The 26,129-nt window shown below is 40.8% G+C and overlaps 1 protein-coding gene across 1 annotated transcript in view; it reads left to right on the forward strand.

The window, feature by feature from the left end:
* The window catches only part of LOC108029318 (unconventional myosin-VIIa), a 792,260-nt gene that overhangs the window by 660,307 nt on the left and 105,824 nt on the right, over nucleotides 1–26,129 (forward strand). The window contains exon 12 of the mRNA XM_050890354.1: nucleotides 1,251–1,494. Within this exon, the coding sequence (XP_050746311.1) occupies nucleotides 1,251–1,494 (244 nt within the window). The remainder of the gene's footprint in view (nucleotides 1–1,250; nucleotides 1,495–26,129) is intronic.

Below are 26,129 nucleotides of genomic sequence, written 5' to 3' on the forward strand. Positions count from 1 at the left end.
AGACAACAGCTTAATACTATGTCACGCCATCTAGAAAATACTAAACCTCGAACCTTTAATGCAGATTAGACGAAAACTTTGAGGAAGCCGTTAATATTCAGGTACAAAGTGAGATATAAAATCTGTATGATGTGGCTCGGTTAAATAAAAAACTCTGAAGAATGAAAATGAATGAATTAATGGAAAACCGCTCAACGTCAGAAAGACACGAGTCTATTTAATGCCTCTTTGAAAAGCGTTTTCCAATAAAATCTGGTGTTCAGCCAAACTTTAATGGAAAGTATGTTAATTTGAACCGTTTTATGCCTCCATTTAGTAAATTATTTGTTGAGAAAATTAACCCAATCTTAATCAATTAATGGACAGGTATGATAAAAATGTCTTAATTTTTTTATTTGAGCGTATTACTAACATTTTTAATGTTTAAGAAATGACAAAATCAGATAGTGGCTACCAACATGGGATAAATTCTTAGCTGACACTGCAAATTTTTGGAATGTAGTTCTTTAAAGGGCTTTGCTGAGTCACAGAAAGAATCTAGGTTGGTTTCCAACTGGCGGAAACCATCTGACAGCAGTTGCTTAGGCTGGAAGGATATCAATCACTCGCTTAGAGCATACTCTTCCTATTTAGGATCGCTTCCACTTTGTAGAACATTTGGCTCTTTGCTTAAATTGTTTGGGTCATGGGCACATATTATCAGCGTGTAATCACGATGTAGGTTGTGTAACAGCCCTTACAATACTACATTAATATGTTTCAATATACTTCAAGCTTCCTCCGCAGCGCATGTTTGCTTCAGGATCCGCCCACAATTCGCGCAAAACCGTCCGACCAAAAAAGAAAGTTTTCACACTTAAAAACTGTGGTTTCCGCAACTTTCAATTGTAACTGAAATGAATTTGTTTCATTAATACCAATTAATTAACCTGAAAACCTAAAACTAAAAAAGTAGTCTTACTTGCATAACTAGTTTTTAGAAAGTTATCAATTCTTAATATAAAATATGACTCGCTCTTGGTATTTTGCAGACAACAAATTAAATTAACACAAAAAATTAAGAATACAATTAAAGTTACCACTTTACCACATTGACTTCTGAACTTTTTACTTATGTTAACTACCTATTTTTTAGTGATTAACATCATCTCTTCACTCCTCTGCATAGTTATAAAAAATAATTGTAAAAAAATATTAAGCTAAGAAATGGAAACCTTCTCTCACGACTTTCAAAATTTTCTACATTTCAGATTAATACAAGAGGAAATAGACGTACTGGCTCATATATCAGATAATGCTCAAAGCCTTTCAAAACCATTTGACAAAGACAATAACTCTAAAACTACTTCAACTGAATCTTTAATCCATCAGGACAGCGTTGACTTGGATAATATATTCGCCTTTTTAGGTGAATCAGATGCAACGATTGGTAATCCACTTCTTGAAGAAATAAATAATGATATGAATAATTTGGTTCAAGATCTTAACGAAGAGGTAAGAAGAACAATCAGGTAACGATTTTTTTTTATATGACCAGCACGTCTCAGCTAAAATTAGTATTCTAGCATAAAGCTGTGGTGCCACAATCTTCAAGAGCGCCACCCAAATAAAAACACCCAACCACCTATATTATTATATTATATATATACTATATTAAAGATAACAATTGTCCACCAGTGCAAAGGCATCTAGAAAGAATTTATACCCACTTCCCGGCCATATATTTTGAGCTTTCAACTTTATGCGCCGTTTAGGTAAACTATCGGCAACAACAACTTTTGGGTTTTGAACTTCGAAAATCCACCGTTTTACACAGCACTCGATGTTCGCGATCATTTCGCAAAATATTCGACCGATTTCGTTCCGCAACCACCGTATTTTACTGATTCGCGTCCTTACCGCCACTTCAAAGACTTAGAAGACCACTTTTAAGCATGTAGTGGCAATCTATAAAGTGTGAAAAAACAAAATAGATTCGAAGTTATTATTCCAGACTCCAGACCAGCCTAGTGACCCATCTGCCCGAACAAAAAATACGGACATCTGATTCGGGCAGATGAGTCCACTAGGCTTCTGTAAAAATGATTAATTCTGAATAAGACTTAGCATAATATAAATTTATTTTATTTATTAAATAATTTCATTTATATGTTATAATGTAAATGGCAAAAGTTGAATTGGAGGTGGTTTGATCGCTGGAAATGTAGAAGAGCCTTGGAAAAAGGGTACAAAATCAAGAGGATACTTTCCGTGCTGTTGCGCGGTCTGCATGGTTGTTTATTGGAACACTAATCATAAACTACTTCCGAAAATAACAAGTTCATCATTATCTTTTAATTTTTTTACCATATAGGGTCCTAAATATGTTTGATCTAATTTATGCACAGTTTCATTTTTTAATACGGCTTTATTTCCTCTTGACATATTTACGTTTATTACGTTCTTGTCATATCATTTCATATTCCTTATCTTGTTTTCTTCTAACATAATTTTTGCTCTTTTAAATGCTATTTCTAATCTACATTTACTTTCCCTAGCATAGTCATCTATATTGTATATGGGTTTTAAAATTTGCTATTAAAATTTGTTGGTAAAATGCTTGTTTTACCAAGGACAAGTTCATATGGACAATAATTATGTGCCATAGATGGGGTCGTATTGAAAAAGTATACAAAATATTGGATCCATACGTCCTAATTTTTATCAACCGATATATATGAACGTGTGTATTCATTTAACGTTCTGTGACATTCATTTAAATTTAATTTGAAATTGACTTCTGGGAACAGAATCCAAAAATAGAGAAATATTTTGATCTTGAATTTTCTTTTTTTTGACTATGAGGAATTCTATAATTTTTTATAAAAATTAATTCTTATTATTCGGTATCAAGTCCGAATAAGTCTGTGTAACTACAACAAAGTTCTTTTAATTGTTTAGTAAATGATTTTGTAAAATTTTTGGTTAATATTGACATAATATCATTCGTTCTAGTTTTTTAATTAATTTCGGACTATGATAATGCTTTATAATTCAACTTATTTATATTAATTATTTGTTCGCTACTAGTTGTATTTAGTAAACGGAGGAATGCATTTGCAGTTGTTGAATTTCCTGGTTAGGAATCGGAATGCTGTCTTCATTTGAAGCTTACGCAAGCTTTCGTACAACTTTGGATCTTGCTTGTAACACTATTGTGTTGTTACCAGAGCTGTTACTTATGTAATGTAATATAGGATAGCTTACATTGGTTGGTCTTATTATGAGCAGATCTTGTGAAGAGATGTGATGAGATGTAACGAACTGATTTTATTTGGTTTCTGTTCGCTACGGTATTTGTGCGGCTAGCTCAGTAAATTGTGTGTGTTCGTCCCACCAAATTTATATAAACGTGACCGCCCAGTAGTTCAGTGAAAAAGCACAGAATTCTCGGGTTCGCAGTGGGCTTATTGCGGGTATAACTACAGTCGGCTTTATACATAGCTTGTCTTGCTGTCTCCGACGGTGTGGGTTGTCTCGATGTTCGCTCGCCTCATTGACACGGTGTTCCCGTTTTGTCGCTCCTTGAATATCCTTGACCGCTGCTTGCTCCTGACGCGATTGGCTCGGTGACTGCTCGGCCACGATTCAGACTCGCTATAAGGCCAGCCGTGCGGGCTTAGGGAAGCGTCACCGATCTCAGACTAGGGTGAACAGACTGACGAGGTTTTCAGGATCACTCCTCTCGATACCCGACCGCCTGTCCCTTGCTCTGTCCGGATGGTCCCACGGGCCTTCCGCTGAGATCGTGCGGACAGTCAAGGCGGAACACCAGGAAGCTGCCTCGCTCTTCACTTCGCTTCTGCGCCTCGTGTAAACGAACGTTCCACCCTAACCTCACCCTTTCACGTACTCTCCGTTCCGTTCCTGCGGGCTCGGTTCTCCTTGCGTGGCTGTTGCGGTGTGGTGTCCTGCTTGCTGGTGGCGGTGTCCTGCGAACTGCTCCTGGCAGGTTGGCTGTATGTCTTGACTTCTGTGCTGGGTTCGTGGGCATACGCCGATCCAGGACTTCTCTCCTTCTGGCTCGTGACTCTCGGGGCTCTTTCGCGCCGCTCCGGGACTTCTCTTCCTTCTAGCTGATCGCGCCAGGACCTGCTCAACTCCACTTGGCGCACTGGGCTCACGCCGGGATGCGTCCGCGTAGTGCTTGAGCGAGGTACACTGGGGCTCGACAGGCTTACCCCCGAGCTCACGATTTCAAATCTAGTTGACAATTATTTTTTTTTATAAAATCTATTGCTAGAATTCCCTCACACGGTATAGTAAAAGTTGATTCAACAATATGGAAGTTGTGTGGAATAATATATTTAGTTGTTTGTATTTCTAGATATAACAGTCCCTTAGATTGAATAAATCCTTGATTGATTCCCTGAATATTTATTAAGTTGTCAATAATTATATTCTTAAAAGAGTCAGAGTTGTTTTTTAACAAAGATATATCTGCACCAGTACCTACCAAAAATATGTATTCCTTGCCTGTAGCTACATTTGTGAATGTTATGAATATATTTACACTAAGTTTAATTGACTGATCCTTTTATCTATTTATTGCTGTGTAGCTAAGGGCTATTGTGACTTTACCGAAGTATTCTGAGCAGTTCTCACATTATGGCTATCACCGTTGTTATCGTTGTGGCCTCTGTTTGAGTTACCACAGACTCTTGAGTTTTTTTATATTGGCCTCTATTGTTATTGTTGCCATAATTGTTGTAATTATTATATTTGTTACCATTATTCTAGCAATTTGCGCGGTATTTATATTTTCGATTGGGTCTATATCCTTGTCCGATTGCGCCTGTACAACTGAAGACGAATACAGTTTTTATCTCACACATTGTATTGAAATTTTGTGCTTTCGTAAGAGACCTAACTTCGTCAATTGTGCTGTTTGTTATTATTTATTTTACAGCACTTCGGTCGCGTGTAGACGTGTTTTCTTAACGCTCCGGAAAAACAATCAGTCGAAAACGTTTGAAAAATTCAAAAACGCGAGGGCTTGCGTTTCGCGATGCTTATCGCAAATCGTAAACTAAAGTTCTAATCAATTAATCTGTACGCACTATCAATAATCAAATGATTAAGAATGTGGATGAGCGCACTCAACGCCAAAAACAACAAGACGAAGCCCGTGAAAAATTAAGATAGAGCAAGACAAACGTCGTCTCTATTTGGCCCGTAACAATGTTTATTTTTCTGTCACGAGTAATACTCTAAAACCGAAATTGCAAGAAAGTGCAAGTTTACCGAACGCCGAAAACCAGAGAGCTAGTTCTTGCTCTCCCGCCCTGCTTTTCAACGCTCAAAGGCCATGAAGTGAACAATGCAAAACTCTAATCGAGTTTCTGCCACCTAGTGCAACAACAACAACAACAACAACAGCAACAACTACGTCAACTACAACGGTCTCTGTCGCCAACTATGCAATAGGGACTCCACTCTCTTCTTCTGCAGCGGGTAAAGCAACAACACAACCAAGTGCAAAAACCGGTCAAACGTCAAAAACAAAGCTACGGTAGAACATGCAGACAATCATGGATCGCTACATTAATGTTTCCAAACGCAAGCTAACACCCCCAAAAAAATCTGACGGCAATAAGCCCAAAGTAAACCATACCAAGAAAGGCCCTGAAAATCTCGGGCCATTAAATAAAAATAGATTTTCCATTATGGCTGAGCCTGAAACAGAGTCTGAATTAGCCACAAGGAAACTCAAGCTGCCACCTATCTTAATTCGGGAGAGGATCTCGAATGTCCTAGTCAACAAAATAGTTGAGTTAGTCGGAAAAGATAACTTTCATGTTATTCCGCTTATGAAAGGGAATGTAATTGAAACTAAACTGCAAACCAAAACTAAAGACGATTTCCGAGCAGTGTCAAAGTACAAAAACGATGCAAAACAGAAGAAATACCAGCTAAAAAGCTGCAAAGGCCTGCAAGTTAGAGAGGCTTTAAGAGAAAACGGTTCTGTGCAAAAAAAGTAGAGAGTTGTGAAAGCAGAGAGTGCGATCGCGTTTTAAAATCGCTCCGTCTATTTTCCCAAGTTTTCAGCAAAAACCCAAGGGAACAGCCGGCTATCCGGCCTGGAGCATCTGGACACATACCTTGACGTCAGCTGGTGGCCAGGAGGTCGTGGACGACATCTAGGAACAATCAGTAAATCAGTGGTGAAAAGCGCTTGCGCGACCAGCTGATCGTAGTGTGCGAAAGGGGCTGCGGGTGTCATAGCAGCAAGCTTCCGACAGGGTGCAGGCCAAGCACATAAGTGCGTGCCGTAGCACGTAGGAACACCTTGGGCGGTATTTCTTCGCGGGAAATTATAAATAAAAAACTTTTAAACCTTACCGCTAAGATTTATTCCTTTTATATTAAATAATCGAGCAAAGTCCGATCGAAGAGAAACAGGTCACGGCGGGTAAAGGCCCAACTTTTAGTGCAGTACCGGTGAATTCCCCAGGCGGGGATATGGTGGGTAGGGGACCGGAGCAAGCCTAGGAGTTGGACTGGTGGTGGGCGGTGGTTCGCCGGCAAGCAAAGGACTGGCGGCGCCGGCTAATGCGGACGGATTCCACACGCCACTGTCCAGTTTACCCTGCTGGGCCAACATGTCCAATTTACCCATTCAAACAAAGCAACGTAATGGCGAGATCGCCAGAAAAAAGGGCGGAGAGCATCGGCACGCAGCCTGGCACCCCCCAATAGTAGAAAAAGGCAGCCCAAAAGCTGCTGATGAAGAGCAAGGGGATGTGCTGAAACAGCTTACTGACTTGGATTGAAGCCCAGGGACCTGAAGAAGCTAATGGACGGAAAGCGCTCCATCACAAACCCTATGCGGGACATAGTCGATGAAATCGACTATCTTCAGAGAGAAGTTCTGTCGGCTGTGCAAGGCATACTCGAAGAACAGGAAAGAGCTAAGGTGACCGCTAAAAAACCTTCGCAAAAGTGCTCGCGAGCGGCAATAGCAAGCGACCCAGGGGACATGAAACTGGGAAAACGCTAGCCATGCCAGCAAAAAAGGCGATGCATAAGGCGCCGGCAAGCTAAGCTAGCCAAGGGGGAAATAGGGACCGAGAGCACCAGTAAGCCCCAAAAACCCCCACAGGAGTGGAAAAAAGTAGAACCGAAGGCGAGGAAGCCCAAGGTACGTCCGCCACGAAATGACGCGATAGTTATCGCAACATCTACTGGGGGTCCTACGCGGACATCCTTAAAAAGGTAAAGGCAGATCCACAGCTGGAAGACCTAGGTCAAGCTGTACAGGTCGTCAGGCGAACAGCAAAGGGGGAACTCCTAATCGTCCTAAACAAGGTCTCTGACCCATAAACCGCAGAGCTTCAGAGCAAATTGAAAGCGGTCCTGGGCAGCAATGTTGACGTCAGAGCGCTGACTGAGACAACGCTGATCGAGGTGAAGGACATCGACGAGACCACGGACAAAACGGATGTCATATGTGCGGTTAAGTCACAGTTTGATGTGGAACTGACAGAATCTGCGGCGGTAGGGCTAGGGGCGGCGTACGGGGGCACCCAAACCGCCACACTTAGAGTTATGTCCGACATAGGGAAGCGTCTCATGAAAAAGGGAAAACTCAGGTTGGGATGGACCTGGTGCAGAATCCGGTCAAAGATAACACCCAAAAGGTGTTTTAAGTGTATGGAATTCAACCATATAGCAGGAAACTGCAGATCCCAGGAGGACTGCTCTAAATGCTAAAAAACCTACGCAAAAGTGCTCGCGAGCGGCAATAGCAAGCGACCCAGGGGACATGAAACTGGGAAAACGCTAGCCATGCCAGCAAAAAAGGCGATGCATAAGGCGCCGGCAAGCTAAGCTAGCCAAGGGGGAAATAGGGACCGAGAGCACCAGTAAGCCCCAAAAACCCCCACAGGAGTGGAAAAAAGTAGAACCGAAGGCGAGGAAGCCCAAGGTACGTCCGCCACGAAATGACGCGATAGTTATCGCAACATCTACTGGGGGTCCTACGCGGACATCCTTAAAAAGGTAAAGGCAGATCCACAGCTGGAAGACCTAGGTCAAGCTGTACAGGCCGTCAGGCGAACAGCAAAGGGGGAACTCCTAATCGTCCTAAACAAGGTCTCTGACCCATAAACCGCAGAGCTTCAGAGCAAATTGAAAGCGGTCCTGGGCAGCAATGTTGACGTCAGAGCGCTGACTGAGACAACGAGGTGAAGGACATCGACGAGACCACGGACAAAACGGATGTCATATGTGCGGTTAAGTCACAGTTTGATGTGGAACTGACAGAATCTGCGGCGGTAGGGCTAGGGGCGGCGTACGGGGGCACCCAAACCGCCACACTTAGAGTTATGTCCGACATAGGGAAGCGTCTCATGAAAAAGGGAAAACTCAGGTTGGGATGGACCTGGTGCAGAATCCGGTCAAAGATAACACCCAAAAGGTGTTTTAAGTGTATGGAATTCAACCATATAGCAGGAAACTGCAGATCCCAGGAGGACTGCTCTAAATGCTGCTACAACTGCGGCGCGAAGGAGCACCAAGCCAGAGGCTGCAAAGCAAAGGCCTGCTGTATGCTCTGCAAGCGCAAAAAGGAGAAGGACTGTGACCACCCAACAATGAGTGGAAAATGTCCGTATTTCAGGAGGGCTTTGCAAGGGCTAAGGGGCTAATGAAGATTCTTCAGATCAACCTAAACCACTGCGAGGTTGCCCAACCGTTGCTGGAGCAAAATGTCATCGAGCAAAACGTAGACATGGCACTCATAAGCGAGCAATATAGAAATAAAACTCCGGTGAATGGCTAGCAAATAGTAGCAAAAAATCGGCAATATGGAGCTGCGGAAACCCAAGGCGCCAGATTAGCAGGAAAAAAGCGGAAATTGCTTCGCCAGGGCCCATGTGAATGGTATAGCTTTCTATAGCTGATACGTGCCGCCAAGCCTTAGCCTCCCCCAGGCAATAAATGTGCTCGAAGAGATTGCAGAAGACGCCCGGGAAAATCGCCCTGCCGTAATTGCCGGGGACTTCAACGCCTGGGCTACGGAGTGGGGATCCTTCCGAACAAATGCGAGGGGAAGGGCGCTACTAGAGAGCTTCGCCGTACTTGACCGACTTTCTCTAGAGCCGGAACAAGTTTCATCATTGACCTCACATTTGTGAGCGCTGGACTGGCTTCGGGTTTCAGCTGGAAGGTTAGTAACGCCTATATGGGTAGTGATCATGCGGCAATAATTTGCACGATAAAGTCCACAGATGGCACACCACGCCTTCCAAAGACCGTGGTAGGGTACAAAGTAGAAACTCTAGACGTGGAGATGGTGCAGGTGCAGTAGGTCATGGGACAGCCACAAAGTAACATGAAAACTATGATGATCACTTTGGAACAAAATATGATGGAGTTTATGTCTTTCATGAAAACCACCATGCAAACCCTTATGCAAAACCAAAACATCTTGTTACAAATGATTGCATCTCAGCAGTCCAAGCTTTGTGAAACCCCAACGGTGTTTCCCGGCATAAACCTTAAAAAAACTCATTTTCTGAACGAAAACTACATCGACGTTATGTTGCTGGCAGAAACGCATCTCACCAGCAAATATAACTTTCAAATACGGGGATCCACGATCTACAGCACCGATCTTCCAGATGGTAAAGCACATGTCGAAACCTGCATCTTAATAGGAGACCGCATCAAACAAACCAAAGGTTTGAAAAAAATTATTTGCAAGCAACGTCGATAAAATTACAGTTGGGCAGCTGCAATCTTGCCATTGCCGCTGCTTACTTTCCATTCCGTTTTTCAGTCTCCGTAGACCAATTCATGGACACTTGGAAAGCGATTCATATCAGCAGGAGATTACAACGCCAAGCACACACACTGGGGATCCTGCCTTGTGACCCCCAAGGGAAGGCAACTATATAATGCACTCATTAAAACATGCAACAAACTGGACTACGTTTCATCAGGCCGCCCTACATACTAGCCTATAGATCCTAGAAAACGACCTGATTTAATTAATTTTGATGTGACAAAAAATATTTCTCGCAACCTAATATTTGCAAATTCGCATTTGAATCTATCATCGGACCAATCACCAGTGCTAATAACTCTTTAAAGCGCGAAATCAATCGAGCACCCTTGCAGGATGAAGCTCAAAAAGTACGTAAGTTCCCACATTGAACTAGCTCCACACCTCAACAAGAAGGATGACATCGAATGCTTTTCCGATGCACTGTCTGTACTCGTTGTAGTAGCCAATGTCTCTACACCGCAAGGGAGGGATGGGCACACACACCAACACAAAATTAAACTTGGAATCGAAAAGCTTTTAATGAAAAGACTTTTTAGGCGTGCTTGGCAAACCAGCAGATCGCCATCCTTAAAACAAAGTCTTAAGGAAGCTGGTCGCTGACTTACCAGGGCCCTAAGGCACGAAGATTTAAAAGAATAACGCCAGTACATTGAGAAACTTACACCGACCAGCACCAAGCATCCCTTGTGGAGGGCCCACCCAAATCTAAGTGCGCCGGCCGAAACAGTAATTCTAATAAGAGCTGGGCCAGAAGCGTTAAATATAGAGCTCGTATATTTGCTTTACACCTTTACAAACCCTGCAACAAATTCATTCGAACTAGCGTCGCCGTCAAGTCGAATTGAAACTAAGAGGGAGCCAATTCTGTTTCAACCAACCGAAGTTGAAAAGGTCATTTGTAAACTCTTCAAAGGGATTACCCGACTTGGCTACTTCCAAAAAAAAATGGAAAAAATCGGTAATCATTATGATCCTAAAGCCAGGAAAAGATTAAACGATACCAGCTTCTTACAGACCCATAAGTTTACTCTTGTGTCTGTCAAAACGGCTCGAAAATTGCCTTAATCGCAAGCGCATAATACTATATCTGAAAGGGCACAACGTTATTCCGGCACACCAATTTGGCTTTCGAGAAAGCCACTGAACAATATAGTAAGTCCACAAAAATATGGTCTGCATTCGAATATCGGCAGTGCGGTATTCCTTGACGTTGTACAGGCTTTCGATCGAGTCTGGCTGGATGACCTCATGCATAAAATCAGAACTATTCTGCCGGAAAACACTCACAGGATACTTGAATCCTACCTTTATAACAGAGAATTCGCCGTGAGTTACAACACTACATTATCCGACGATTACACTATAGGGGCTGGAGTTCCCCAAGGTAGCGCCCTTGGTCCAAATCTATTTCTCCTTTGCACCGCAGGTATTCCCACCAACGACCGCCTAACTACTTCTACATTTGCAGGTAATACCGCGATCATAAGTCGGTCCAAATGCCCAATTCAGGCAACAGCACTACTAGCTGATCATCTCATGGTAGTGGAGAGGTGGTTATCAGACTGGCGTATAAAAATAAATACACAAAAGTGTAAACACATAACGTTTACTCTTAGCAGACACCGTGTCCCCCGCTTACTTTGAATATCACGCCACTTCCACAAGCTGACGATGAACGTACCTTGGCGTTCACATAGCCAGGAGACTTACATGGCGGAGACATATAGAAGCTACGAAAATTCATCTAAAACTAAAATCCAATAGCCCCCATTGGCTCATAAACGTTCGCTCCACCCCCTGCCTGGATTTCAAGGTCCTGCTCTACAATTAAACGCTTAAGCCAGTCTGGACTTACGGCTTCCAGTTATGGGAAAACGCGAAATATCACTGGGGCACCTTGGAATGTTCGGAACGACAACATCCACAGAGATCTTGGTATTCTACCGGAAATATCAAAACATAAAACGTCCTACCACACCAAGCTAACTTCTCATCCAAACCAGCCCGCCAGAGGCCTAGCCAGGGTTTCATACCGAAACCGATTGCAACCAAGTCAGTCATCGTGACTGTCAGATAGATTTTAAGTTAAAGATTTTATATACTTATTGTTAGTCTCAATTCAGAGAAGATCCAATAAATAAAATGCAAAAAAAAAGAAAGTTTTTGTGATACACCGTTTATCATATGTCCTGATTGCAAAGCCCTTATCAACGGTTCAATTTCATGACTATTTTGACTTGCTGTCTTCTGTTTTTGCTGCAGATTGAACGATTAAGCGGATTTTTATTTTTATTGGGCTTACTGCTATAGTTTCATGTGTTCCTTTTAATGAATCCACTAAGCTAAGAGCACCAATTATCACTACACTTAGGTATGAGTGAAAATGCTTGCTTAAGAAATTCTACTTCTGACAGATGCATGATTACAGTTTTGATTTCTGTAATAGTTTCTGATACTGAATCAGATAGTTATTCTAGTTTGATAACCGCTGGTATTGTAAAGTCTCCTAGATCTTATTCTTTTGTATGTTTATTTGAATCGCATGCATACTTGTATTTTTAATCGATTACTCTCTGTAACTGTACTGTACTCTGTATTTGTTTATTTTTCGACTTATACTGGAGTACTCAAAATTGATGGTATTGCCATGTCTAGCGAATATTTTAATTTTATGGTACATAAGTTTGTTTTTAATCTAACCAAAAATGTTGATAGATACGACCTAAGTTGTATATTTAAATTTTCTTAATTGTAGTATATCAGTGGACGAGCCTGATAAAAAAAAGTGTGAGGAGTTGGATAACTCCACACAAATCCCAGCAGCAGATGACCGGTCGCTCACCAGGTAAGCGGCGAATTCGCGTACCGACGGCGCGACGAAGAGCGGTTGGAGAACGTGAGAGTTTGGAGATCAAGGACGGAGAACGTAGGAGTTTGGAGAGCAAAAGGGTTTGGCGACAAGGTAGTTTGGAGAGCAAAAGAGTTTGCAGAGCAAGAGGGTTTGGAAACCAAGAGATTTCTGGGACCAAGAATGGAGAAGGATAGAGCGGAGACTTGGCGGGTGGAGCGAGAGTGCCGTGTGCAAAAGGGACGCCGCCGGACTTTGGGCACGGCCGGGAACTTTGGACCGAGAGAGAAGGTGCTACATCTCGGCAGCGGAGCGGCACACAAGCATGCCATATGCTTCACGGGAAGCGAGACGGCAGCATCGGCGGGAAACAGCGCGTGAAGGACAAGAGGGTCAAACAGGAGCCATAGACTTTGGACCCGGTGTGGAGAGTTTCGTCGGGCAGTGCGCAAAAGGGGAACCACGGTTCCCGGAGGCCCTATATAAACCCGCAGGGCGCTGGCAGCAGGATCAGTCGATTACGGTCAGTCGAACACGATAAGTCGATCACGAGGAGAAGAGTCGAAGAGTCAACAAGGGAGGGAGCCAACGAGGCGAGTCGTCGAAAACAGCACCGTGGGAGCCTATAAGAAACAAGATTGTCACGACGAGACGTTCAAGATTGGGTTTTCAAGGAATCTCCGAACTAACAGGAGAGAATTGAGCAGGTCTTGGCGCGATCAGCCATAAGGGAGATCAGTCGACCAGTACGGGCTCGAATGGAATTTTTCAAAAGAGCCTACGGTACCGATTTGTGAAGTTCCAGAGCGGCGCGACCGAACCCCGAGGGTAAAGAGCCAGAAGGGAGAGAAAATCCGGATCGGAGTATGCCCACGAACCCAACACAGATGTCACGCTACGTACAGCCACCCAGTCAGAAGCAGTTTGCAGGACTAACTCGCATAATACCATATCTAAGAGCACAGCCTTTGAGCATCGGGAATACTGCAGCAAAATGTGGCCTCATGCACAAAATTAAAACACACTAGCAGTACGGTGCAACTCAACAACATCCGACGAATACATTATCAAAGTTGGAGTCCCGCAAGGAAGTGCACTAGGGCCTACTCTGTTCCTCCTATACACAATTGATGTTTCTATTAACGACCAGCTAACAACATCTACGCTAACGACACAAAAATTTTAAGACACTCGAGGTGCCTAGGCCAAGCCACAACCCAGCTAGCAAACGAATTCCATGTAGTAGAGAGGAGGCCTTCGTCTGCAACGCAACGACCTGCCAAACCAGCAATAACTTTCGGGTCCCCTTTAGCACAGTATCAGTCATATGGCTGTTAGAGTAAATAGTTTAAGATTTCATACACTTATTGTTAGTATCCAAAGGGGAAAATACAAAAAACAAATAGCAAAGCATAAAAAAAATTATATGAACTGCTTTGTGCGGATAACTATGAAACGTGAATTGCTCAAATGCAAGCAGATATGTGGATGGTACGAAGGAGTTATCTAGTGCAGGCCTATCGGATGCCAACTCCTCAGCATGGAAAACGTAAAAAAAGCGCATGCAGGTATCTCCTCATCCGTCAGCCCCTCAGAATTGGCTTTGATCTATGGAAATGTTACAGCTAAACTTTGTTGGCTAAAACTGCAGAATATATTTATGACTAGTTCAAACACGAATCTATTTAAAAATGTGAAAGAAATAAAGAAAACTTTAAATTTCGCCACCGACGACAAGGGAATGAAGAAAAACATTACTCTCACAGACGTACATTACGTTCTCGATCAGCTTGCGGTCCCATATCACTTCACAATTAAATTTGGTTACGCGCCCAAAGACACGGAAATATATATTATTTGGACAACGTAGAGCATCAAAGAGAAAATTAGAAAAAAATCAACTTAAGCAACGTCAACGTATGGTATTACGGAATGACACACTGAAACGAGATCTAATGAACATGACTAAAGAGGAAAAAGTGCGCGGAATAATGACGTTTTAATCTCCTTGACATTTCATGGTCCCCTTCCACTGACTCACTTGTCCCTACACGTTTATATGGCCATATCCTCATTCACGGTCTGTTAAAATTTTAATTACAGGAAGTAAGAATAAAGCTTATAGGAAATTCACTAAGCAGAAAATGACCCACTTGTTGCGCCTGAAAACCGATATCGTCCCACGTTGGAATTAACAATTTGTTTCCCCTGCGGTGATAGTCTCTTTCCTTTACTTTCTCTAACTAAAACTATATGCTTTCGTAATGAACCCAAAAAAAGATTACCCAATATATTTGGACAAATTTTTTATGATTGCTTGGATATTGAAAGAACTGCGGACTCTAAATTCTTTATATGATAACGTTCCTGATAGACTTTCTCCAAAGTCAGACAGGTCTCCTGAACTAAAGCAGCTTTAAAACTTTGTTAATGCTAAGAAAAAATCTTCAGCATTACCGTTTCTTGGTCTAATTTTAACTACCCGTATAACTTAAACAGGGAAAATTTTATTTTTTCTTCTTTTTGTTAAGCAAAAATCGACCACCACTAACCTACTCGAATTGTCTTCTATTGTTATAAATGGATTTAAGAAAAAAATGCAGACTGACGTTATATATACAGATTTCAGTAAGGCCTTTGACTCTGTCAACCACTCTCTTCTTTTATTTAAATTCCTGGTAATCTATAAGGTTCAAGTTATTTAAATGGTGTTACTACCTTTTGAATTTCACCTGCCTTAAATGCAAGGTAATGATTTTTTATGGGGAACTACTAAGTCTATTATTTACTTTCTTCAAAATACGCCACTCGACCGCATGTATTAAAACCTGGAGTGAATCAAGCCAATCATTCAGACCCTTTGCATTATACTCTGTTTATAAATGATTTTCTCTTTATCGTAACTCACTTTCTTGTACTAATGCCGACTTTTGTTATCATATAATAATATACCACAGCAGGGTATGCATTCAGCACTTAATGACCCCTGGATCGCCACAAAACGCTCATCACTAAGCGCTCATTCAGTCCACAATTTGTTTGAAAAGGACTGCTTAGGCCTAGTACTCAACTAACCAAAAAGTTGTCCAAAACTAAAAACTTCATATAAAAACAAGAATGGAAGTTAACTTAGGCAAGCCGAAGTTTGTATACCCTTGCAGCTATAAAAAAAAATAATTAATTTTATTAAATTCTTAAGAGTATAAAAATATATATTCCCAATAATATTAGATAATATGTCAAAAAACCTCATAGTTATAATTATCCGATCAATCCTTTGACTGCTATATGATATAGTCGTCCGATTTAAATAAAATTTAATTCGAAATTCAAAACCAAATAAAAAATGTTATTTCCATTTTTCAATATTATTTTACCACTAATTTTCCGATTGTTCCTATGGGAGCTATATGATATAGTCGTCCGATTTTGATAAAATTTAATTCAATGTCAGAACTAATTTAAAAATGTTATATCCAAGCTTAGAAATGTATATGTTAAAAAACACGAGAGATATAATTTTTTTAAAATTTTTTCCACGATAGTTCCTATGGGAGCTATAAAATATAGTTGCCCGATCCAGCTGGTTCCGACTTATATACTACCTGCAATAAAAAGAAGACTTTTGGGAAAGTTTCAGCCGGATAGCTTTAAAACTGAGAGACTAGTTTGCGTGGAAACGGACAGACAGACGGACGGACAGACGGACGGACAGACGGACATGGCTAGATCGACTCGTCTTGTGACGCTGATCAAGAATATATATACATTATGGGGTCTTATGGGGTCATTATACGTCTCCTTCACTGCGTTGTAAACTTCTGACTGAAATCATTATACCCTCTGCAAGGGTATAAAAAGGCTCAACATTTTCGGTGTCCCAATTTTGGTTAAAGTTTTTGGATGGTAGTCTCATGCCTCTAAAAAAAAATACTAAAATATTGCTCTCAAAATAATCCATTCTATATATTTCTTGAGCTATCGAGCATTTTCGATTGACGGCCGGGTGTTGTCACTATAAGTTAAGTCCCACCAAAAATAAGATAAAAGTGCATCAAAGAGTTCACAAGTGATGAAAACAATTAGCTTATTCATTGCGTGAAAGGCCATGGCTCAAGTTGGGGAGTTTGGCGACCGCTTGTCTTTCTTGCCAGACTTCTCCACAAAGAGAACATAACTCCTCTATCCTTTATATTAATTACACAGAGGATATGAAATATAAATTTTTTAAAGCATTCACTACCAGTTTCATCAAAGAAGACGACGATTCAATTGATTATCTCGACGATGAATTCGCAAACTGACTAGGTAAGCAATATTTAAATGTTATCGGACTTTAATAACCTCTGATCTATCTTTAAAAAGAGAAGGCGACTACGGCCAAAACCGAAACATGACTCTAGTAGAGATGCTCGGCGGATACTTGAAGGTATCAAAGAAAAGATCAAAAAGATTTTTTCACCCTTTGCTTCAGCACTTGAATACTGGAAAAGCCCTTTGAATAACATGCCATATGATAGGACCAGCCGGCTATAATAAAAGTTAGCAGTTTGATTCATGAGGAATCCCTGAAGGCATTAAACAAGGAATAAAACGTTAAATAAAATAAAAACAAAATACACAAATTATAAAATCTTATTGACTGTTGACATAGTTGTTTATGGTATCTCTTTTATATTTTGGATATTATTGTACTATGGCAGAAAATTTAGTAAATTGAATTAAATGAATTAAGTAGTGTGTTAATGTGCTCATTATTATTATACTCCAATGATCATATTCTAGGGACATAATTGTGGAGTAAGCAACAGGTAGCGACAACATTTTTAGTTCTTTTTGGATGGCACAGCTATCCACCTATGGCTTAGTATGCCAAACACACATCCTACGACTATTCGCGCTTGATAAGACGGTAATTGAAAGCCAACTCACCTTTAGTAAAGTTTCTTAAGCTATTTAGTAAAGTTTTTTAAGCTATACGGTTTAATAATGCGCTTAGATAAGGGAAATGCATCATTTGCCACCAAGTAACATTGCACCAGATTTTAATTCGGGGTCTGTAATCTGGAAAGTCCAGCATGTCGAGAAGGATGGCTTTTCCAAGCTTACAATGAGAAAATGCGTTCATATACCCTTCACTTCCATATGATTCAATATCCAAATAAGTGAATCTGCATTTGAATAGCAGCCAATATTACTATAAAGTGGAATCCCTGCAAGAAGAAAACCATTAGTCTAATCCAAAAATGATTTGTTCAGCTTAGTAAAACTAACTTACAATTCAAGAATGCGCTGCCACTTTGAGGTGAGGCCTTAATGGGAACATGTTTTCTGTCAATCGCATCTACACAGTTAGGAAAATTTCATCAATTTGCAATATCCTAGCATTTTTCAGCATCGTCTCGTTGGTCCAGGGACACACTTCATTTTTAAGTTGCTTGCATATTTCAGTGCACACCACGCTGGTCTACACGTTGTTTGCTTATTCGATAAAATAATGCGGTAATATTTATCCTAGGATTCAGCAGTGCTCAAAAATTATCACAGATTCAGTCCCTTTTAAAGCACCTTTTTGAGGGTTTTTTTAAGCAGAAGAAAAAGCACAGGTTTAGTACAGGTTGATCGTAAATTAAGCATAGAAAAAGCACAAGCACACACAGGATGGGCGCTAAGCAAATATATAAATATAATGTATAATTTTGGTTTTATTTCATTGTTATGATTTTATTTCCTTCTAAGTTTACAATGCGAGCTCTGGATCTCCCGGCGTTATCGGGGTCCTTGGGACCTCCTCGCCATTATGTGGGGACTGCCTTCCCCTATGAGCAAATCAGGTTTTTCGCGCACCACATCGCCTTCTGCTGCACCTTTTCCGGAGTCTCCGAGGGCTTCAATTTGTTGTTGTTCCTAAAACAAGTTGAATAGTCCGCCAACATGAGCTACGCCAGAATTGCTTAAAGGAAGAGTGTTGAAATGATTCATCGCCAACAACAAGCAATGGAAAACCTCTGCGTAGTTCATTGAGAGGTTCCATTTATACTTTCTGCTAAGAGATTTCTTCTTCAGGCTGTCGAATCGGGTAAGGTGATGGAAGCAGGTCTTTAGCGAGTCGTTCAAAGCGTACATGATCGACATGCAGATCAATAATTCTTTGAGATACACCTTAAAGAACCTCAAGGAGAAATGCATCCAAAGTTTAAGGATCTTCCAAAGGGCGTTCGCACAAGGAAACCAGTTTTGGAAGACCAAGTTATCATCAGCATCACAGATCACATGCAGAAGATGCGAGGAGACAGGTAACCAGGAGACGCAAGGAAATGACCAGTGGTAACCGCTACAAGAAGTCACACGGCTGCAGGCAACAGGAGCACTACGAGGAGGCCAACGAACACCACCACAACAGCAACAGATGCAGCCAACGAACACTGTGTGGAGGCGGCCAAGCACAAAACAGAGGCCACGGGTAATGACACATCACAGACCCCCATAAGGTCTGCCTAAGGTGCGGCAGCCACGGACACTGGGCGCGGGGATGTCGACTCCTACGGGAGACTCCTGGGAGAGTAGGCGTCTGGAGCGTCGAATGCTGCCAGCAGGCGGGAAATCCCCTACCTCTCCAAACTAACATGCGAGCTAATCAAAGAGGAGTAGCAATTGTCCGCACCGGTAATGATCGGTAGAGGCACATACAAGGCCACGATCGACACCGGGGCAACAGCAGACGGAAGGTGCGGCGGAATCGATGAACACCGGGAGGTAAGATAAAGTGCGCTGAACAAGCCCACACTACTCTCCCATCGTGATGGTTAAAAAGAAGACCGGCAAGTGGAGACTGCGCGTCGACTTTAGGCAAATCAACGCCAAATCGATAAACGATGCCTGCCCGATGCCTCGAATTAATTATATTCTCGACCAACTGAGGCAGGCACGTTACATAAACAGTTTTGACCAGAAGGATGGGTTCTAGTAAATTCCTCTGAAAAAAAGCTGCAGCCCGTACATTACGCTAACAGTTCCGGGGGAGTAATGCCATTCGGACTTTAAGCAAGACTCGTAGCAGACCACGTGCCAGCGTGCCCGGATTTTAAATAACCATTTATCCTGCAGGCGGACGCGAGCGACTACGGCATCGGGCCAATTTTGGCTCAGGAAACTGAACGAGGCGAAAAGGTTATCTCTTACTTAAGCCGAGTGCTCTACGGTACTCAGAATAACTACTCCTACTGAAGAGCACTTCAGGAAGGTTCACAAGGTTGAGTTCAACGTGGTCGTAGACGCTTTGTCAAGGCAGCCACTAATAGACACATTTCGAAAACGCGAAAGCTTCCGCAGTATGCAGCTAGATACAGGACATGCGCGGAAAGACAAGGACCTAGCCGCAATAGTACCCGGACTACGTAATAGCAACGTGGAAGATGTGCGTCCCGAAAGCTGTACGGAAAACGTTGTTGAAGGGGAACCTCGACTTACCGATAGCTGGCCACGTAGGAAGCAGAAGGAAGCAAAAAACGCAAAACACGAGCAGATACAACATACGAAAACAACATTAGAACCCCAAGGATTCTCAAAGGATACTGAGGAAAGGAAATTCTGAAGGGGTGCCACGGAAAGAGTCCAAGGGTAACTCTAAGAAGGTTACTACGAAACTACAAGGATCACCAAAAGATACTATTTAATAAGGATACTACAAGGTAGTCCAAGAATTCCCCAAGGGTACTACAAGGCACTACGAGGTAACCATGTACAATGAACACGTCATGGATAACAGAAGAACAACAGGAACCCTGAAAAACAACCAAAGATTTAGCATCGGAGGAGTTGCGCAGCCCATGGGGAAGCCAGTGGTGGCGACGTGGTTACGGCTGCGTCGCATCTTCGTCAGTCTGACTGAGAAGGGGCGTGTGCGTGCCGTCTTCCTTAACTTTAACACGGTCATGGCGCAGAAGCGGGGAATACGCTCACAAATTCCAGCTGCCATAACAGTAAGTAGCCGGCCGCTTACCAAGCATGCAGCGAGTTTGCGTAGTAATGGCGCGGCGAAGAGCGGTTGGAGAGGAAGAGAGTTGGGAGATTAAACTGGAGAGGAAGAGAGTTTGAGGGGCCAAAGATGGAGAACGTGAGAGTTTGGAGAACGTTAAAGTTTGGAGAGCGTGAGAGTTTGGAGACTTGGCGGGCAGAGCCAGAGTGCAAAAGGGAATAACGGAGCTCCGCCGGACTTTGCTCGCTGCGGTGAACTTTCGACCACATGAGGAAGGGCCACATCTCTGCAGCGGAGCGGCACATAGGCGTCCCATATGCATCACGGGAACCAGCGGGACGGCAGCATTAGACAGGACTTCGGTTGAAACTGCGCATGAAGGACAAGTAGGTCAAAAAGAAGCTTTAAAATTTGGAAGCGAAGTGGATTCAGCGGGCCGTGCACAAAAGGCAAATAACGGTTCCCGTATGTCCTATATAATATACGAGTATGTCCAGAGTGCTGGCAGCTGGACAAAAAGTCCATCACGAGGAGTCAAGCCAACAAGTCAGTCAAACAACCAAATAAACTACAAGGGAGCCAAAACTAGTCGAGTTGTCGAAAGCAGAGCCACGGGAAAAGAGCAACATCGCTATCTGGCCATGTCCGGAGCAGTCAAAGATGACCTTTACTTAAGGAGTCTCCTAACCATCATTGGGAGAGGGTGGGACTGGATCCGTGTATTCAAAGACAACCAATACACCCAAAAATAAGCTTTAGAATTTGGGTACAACTCCCGCACCAAACACATCGACGTCTGCCATCCAAGAGAAGCAGCGAAGTTCTAAAATCAAAATCGAATACTTGCCGACCAAACTCATGCCAGCAAGTGTATTGACTTAAGGTTTTAGCTACAGCTAAAGATATTTGGGCAGCACCTAACTTGAAATTTAACTTTTAACTTTGAGATTGCGTGTTGAAACTATGAATTTATATCAACGAAAGAAACGGTTTATCTCTCTTCCCTCATTTGTAATTCAAAGGCGTGTAAATAAGCATTATTTCTAAAACCTGCAACTGTTTTCTTCATTCGCTGCTACAAATTTTTTTCTGTCCTGAATATGGCACCACAGTTTTAGCCGGTTTTAACTCGTTAAATTGGGCGTGTTATATTCAAACAATCTACAATGCCCTTTATATATCTATATATATTAAAGTTTAGAGATATAAGCGTTAAAATTAAGAATTTTTTAAGTTTGGGGGCGGCTTTTATATAATTAGAGTGGGGTGTCGTGTCGCGTAAAGAAATTCGTACGATGATAAGGAATCTAAATCTGAAATCCCAACCATCCAGCTCTTACACTTTACGAGATCACGTGTACAGACCGATAGCCGGACGAACGGATCGACTCGGCTATTGATACTGATGAAGAATATACAAATATTTTCTTTACAGGGATCGGATACCTATAACTTATTTTTTACTCAGAACAATATACTCGATTGCTCTTTAAATAAAGTTTATTATAAAATTAATCATTTTATAAAAGCATAACGAAATTGTTGAAATTTAAGTACTTATAGTTCTTCTTTTAACACCACTGCCTAAGGGAACAACATGAACAGCTCGAATTCCGACAAAGTCCCTGATATCTATCAGTTATACTATATGAGCAGTAGGATATAGGTTTCCGACTTATATGAAGTTAAGTCATGCGCCGTCGAAAGCGAACACATGCAGGCTTAAAATAATACAATAGTAATATATACACGTAATAATAAATACAAATGGAAGTTAATTAAGTCGTTGGTTGACGCTTTCTGCTTATAAGAGTGCAGCTGTAGAACGCTCTCTTTGTCTGGCTTTCAAAATAAGAGCCTAGAACTCTCTTTGAAATAATGTCGTTCCAATCGCGTCTTTTTCAGTTTTTGTATGGAAAACCGCTGTATGCGCTCCGTAAAATCGATATTGCAAAAAACCTTTGTCCGGGCCCATTTTTTTTAACATTGTTGCAATGAATTAATGGTTTCAAACTCTATAGCTGGTAAAGAACACTTAAAAAAATTAAAAATTTTCAATTATCAATTAATAAAACATTTTTTTAAAAGTCATAATAATTTATTGTTGATTAGTGAAGACATCGTAAAGATATTTTCAAACATTCCAAAGATATGGAATAATGACTAAGTGCACCTTTTTCGATAGTGTTAAACTCAAAATTTCTCAAAACCGTTCAAATGATGATTTTGTTTTGTCGTTGTGAACTGGTAATCGGACCTTCAATAAGGTGTGGCACGCTTCGGCGATTTTTATTCATAGTATCGTCCGTATGATACAGACAGATACACTGACAGACGGACAGACTTTATAATGTAGCTGCCATGGTAAGGGCCAAAATATATAAAGACCGTTATATTTTGTTTTCAGTAAATTTATTAAATTATTATTATTCGCGGAAAAGAAGGAAAATAGGGTGAAGGAAAATAGGCTGAGCAATTAATTTGACAAGAGTTTTGTACACACTTGCATTTTAAATAATTCAAAATTTTTGGTAAATGTAAATACAAAAACTAAGTAATTTGTTCGGCTTCTAAAATATTTTCTTATTATCATTATTATTTATAACAAGTGAATTTTAAAGTAATATTTTAACATAAATATTGCATAGTCAAACATGTCCATAAATACTCTAATTATATGAGCAACAAAACATCATAGACAAACGGGACATGCCAAAAAAAACAGAACAACAACGGATTAGCGAAATTCATTATTGTTGCTTGTTGTTTTTCTGCAAGTCACGCGTCCCTCTTTGTATTTTTCACTTGCGTTTTTTTATGTGAAGTGGTAGAAGTTACCCACGTTGACATTGAATATTAATTAAAACCAATGATTAAAAAAAAAATATATATATACGATTCCCAGGTAAGTCTCCAGCAGACCAATATTTTTTAAACAGTGAATGTAAGGATAAGTTAATGTACATTTAATAAGGGGGAATACAAGATTTCCAAAAACGAAGTGGCGTGAAAAAATTGCCAAAATTTTAAAAACCAAAAATAAGAGATTTTTTGTTGTTTTTAAACCAAATGTTTGTTATTCAAATTCCTTCGTTTTTACTTTTGTGTACATAATAAGACTTCCCAAAATCTGTAATTATAACTCCCTTAAAAGTGTTCTTTTCCACAGCAATACATTTTTCCTAATTACTTTTTACAACAAATTTAAAAAAAATCAACAAGTTAATTTCTAGGCTGATAAATAATTAAAACCTCCTTTTTTTCTAATGCTAAATGCAGTCGCTCAGGTGCCTCCGGGAAAGGTGCTGCAGAAAGCAGTTGCTGAATTCGCAGTGAACGCGCGTGATAACAAGTTTATATAGAATACATTTGGATAAAGTTTGTAGAGATCGAGGAAGAGAGTCTAGAGAAAACAGGACTAACGGAGTCCTGGAATCCTATATAAGCGTGTCCAGCACTGGAAACACTGGAATAGCGAGACGACACCGAGACCAGCCAACTACCTATTCGTGGTAATAAGAAGAGCGAGAGTTAACCAACTGTTAACATTTGAAGACCGGATTTTCTTATTGATCTAAGAGAGGTAACGCCATATTAATTTAAAGTGACGAACACACAATCATATGAGCTTCAAAATCAGTTCGTTACAGCTAGTAATATACACTTTAAAGTATATATCTTATATACTTTATATGTTTTATATACTTTATATACGTTATATACTTTATATATTTTATATATATATATGGAGCCCTATTATCAATTTGGACAAAAAATGCGAGCTTGCGAGGAAAATACATAAAACAAAAAGAGACGGGACACAAGTGAAAATAAAAGGCACAACTAAGAACGAAGCAAATGAGTTAAAATGTTAATTTTTAATACCAGGATAGAAGTTGAAATGCAAATTAAATGATAAAGGTTGTTATAGTTATTACATAGAACGCGAAAGGGCTCGTGCAGTCAAAACTTTGATGTACATCGTGGCAAATTTAGAGGATAATAATTTCGTGTTAGTCTAACATGAACGTTGAATGTTGGGCGGTTTAAAAGAGCTGCAGAATCAATGTTACCTCTTATAAGATTTTGTATAAAAATAGTACCAAGCATTGTTCTACGGTTTACAAGTGTAGGTAAATTAAGCGATTGTAACCTACTCTCGTAGGAAGGTAGCCTTACGTTTTGATCCCAGTTCAAACTACGCAGGGCAAATAAGAGAAATTTTTTTTATACCGACTCAATAAGGTCGATGTGCACTTGATATTGTGGACTCCAAACCGACGAACAATATTCCAAAAGAGGACGGACAAGGGAGGTAAATAATAATTTGGTCGTATAAGGGTCATCAAATTCTTTTGACCAACTCTCTATAAACCCAAGAACACTCATGGCCTTGTTAACAGTGGACATAATGTGGCAGTCAAATTTAAGTTTACAGTCAAGAAGAACACCTAAATCGTTGACTGAATTTATATGGTCAAGTGGCGTATTTTTAAGAAAGTAACTGATAAACGTAGGAGTAACCCTATAAAATGTCAAAACGTTGCATTTAAGGCAGTTCAAATTTAAAAGGTTGTACTCACACCATCCATGAAAACAATCAATATCCGACTGTAAGTTAAATCCCGACGCTATATCATTATATGATAAACAAAGCTTATCATCATCAGCATACATTAGTACACGAGAATGTGTTATGATTGAGGGAAGATCGTTAATAAACAAAGTAAACAGCAAAGAGCCCAAATGACTACCCTGAGGCACTCCAGATGTCACGTAGATCAATTTTGAAACAGCATTCTTGAATATAGCCCTCTGAGTCCTACCATTCAAGTAACATTACCAGGAAACCCAAGCTGATCTAATTTAAATAAAAGATGAGATGGTTAACGGAGTCAAAGGCCTTACCAAAATCCGTATATATAATGTCAATGATACGCAAAAATTAAACTTTTCAGTTTTTGGGCACAGTAAAAGGTCTGTTATTTGTTCTCGGTTTATTTGGAACAAATTCAAACATCATACAAAATCATCATTAAACCAAGAGCTTTCTGAAAGTAAAAAATCAAGCGGAGCAAATACGAGCGTATGAAAATCAAAATTGTTCAACTGCAATATCTTCGGATGAGAATATTCCACGTTTAAATTCCAGAACATCCTCAGATGTGGTATCTGGGGTGAATCTAGAAACAAATAATTGCTTCCGTTGTGGAACAACTGAAAGTTTCTTACGCCCCCAGCAGCAGTCTGAACCTCACTAGGCTGAGATCCAGGAACGGTGCCTACAGTACCTATAGGTAAGGTCGACACCGAATTCTTTGACTTATCCAGTTCAGAAGCTTTTATTCCGGAAACATGAACTTCACTCGAGCTAGCTTTATCCATACGCACAGTTAGTTCGCTTACCCCTGTGTAGACAGGAACTGCTGCTACCAAGTTCTGTTTTGCTTTGGATTCCAAGGTGGTATTAACGG

Source organism: Drosophila biarmipes, unplaced genomic scaffold (assembly GCF_025231255.1).
Source record: "Drosophila biarmipes strain raj3 unplaced genomic scaffold, RU_DBia_V1.1 ptg000022l, whole genome shotgun sequence".
In the NCBI taxonomy this organism is placed as follows: domain Eukaryota; kingdom Metazoa; phylum Arthropoda; class Insecta; order Diptera; family Drosophilidae; genus Drosophila; species Drosophila biarmipes.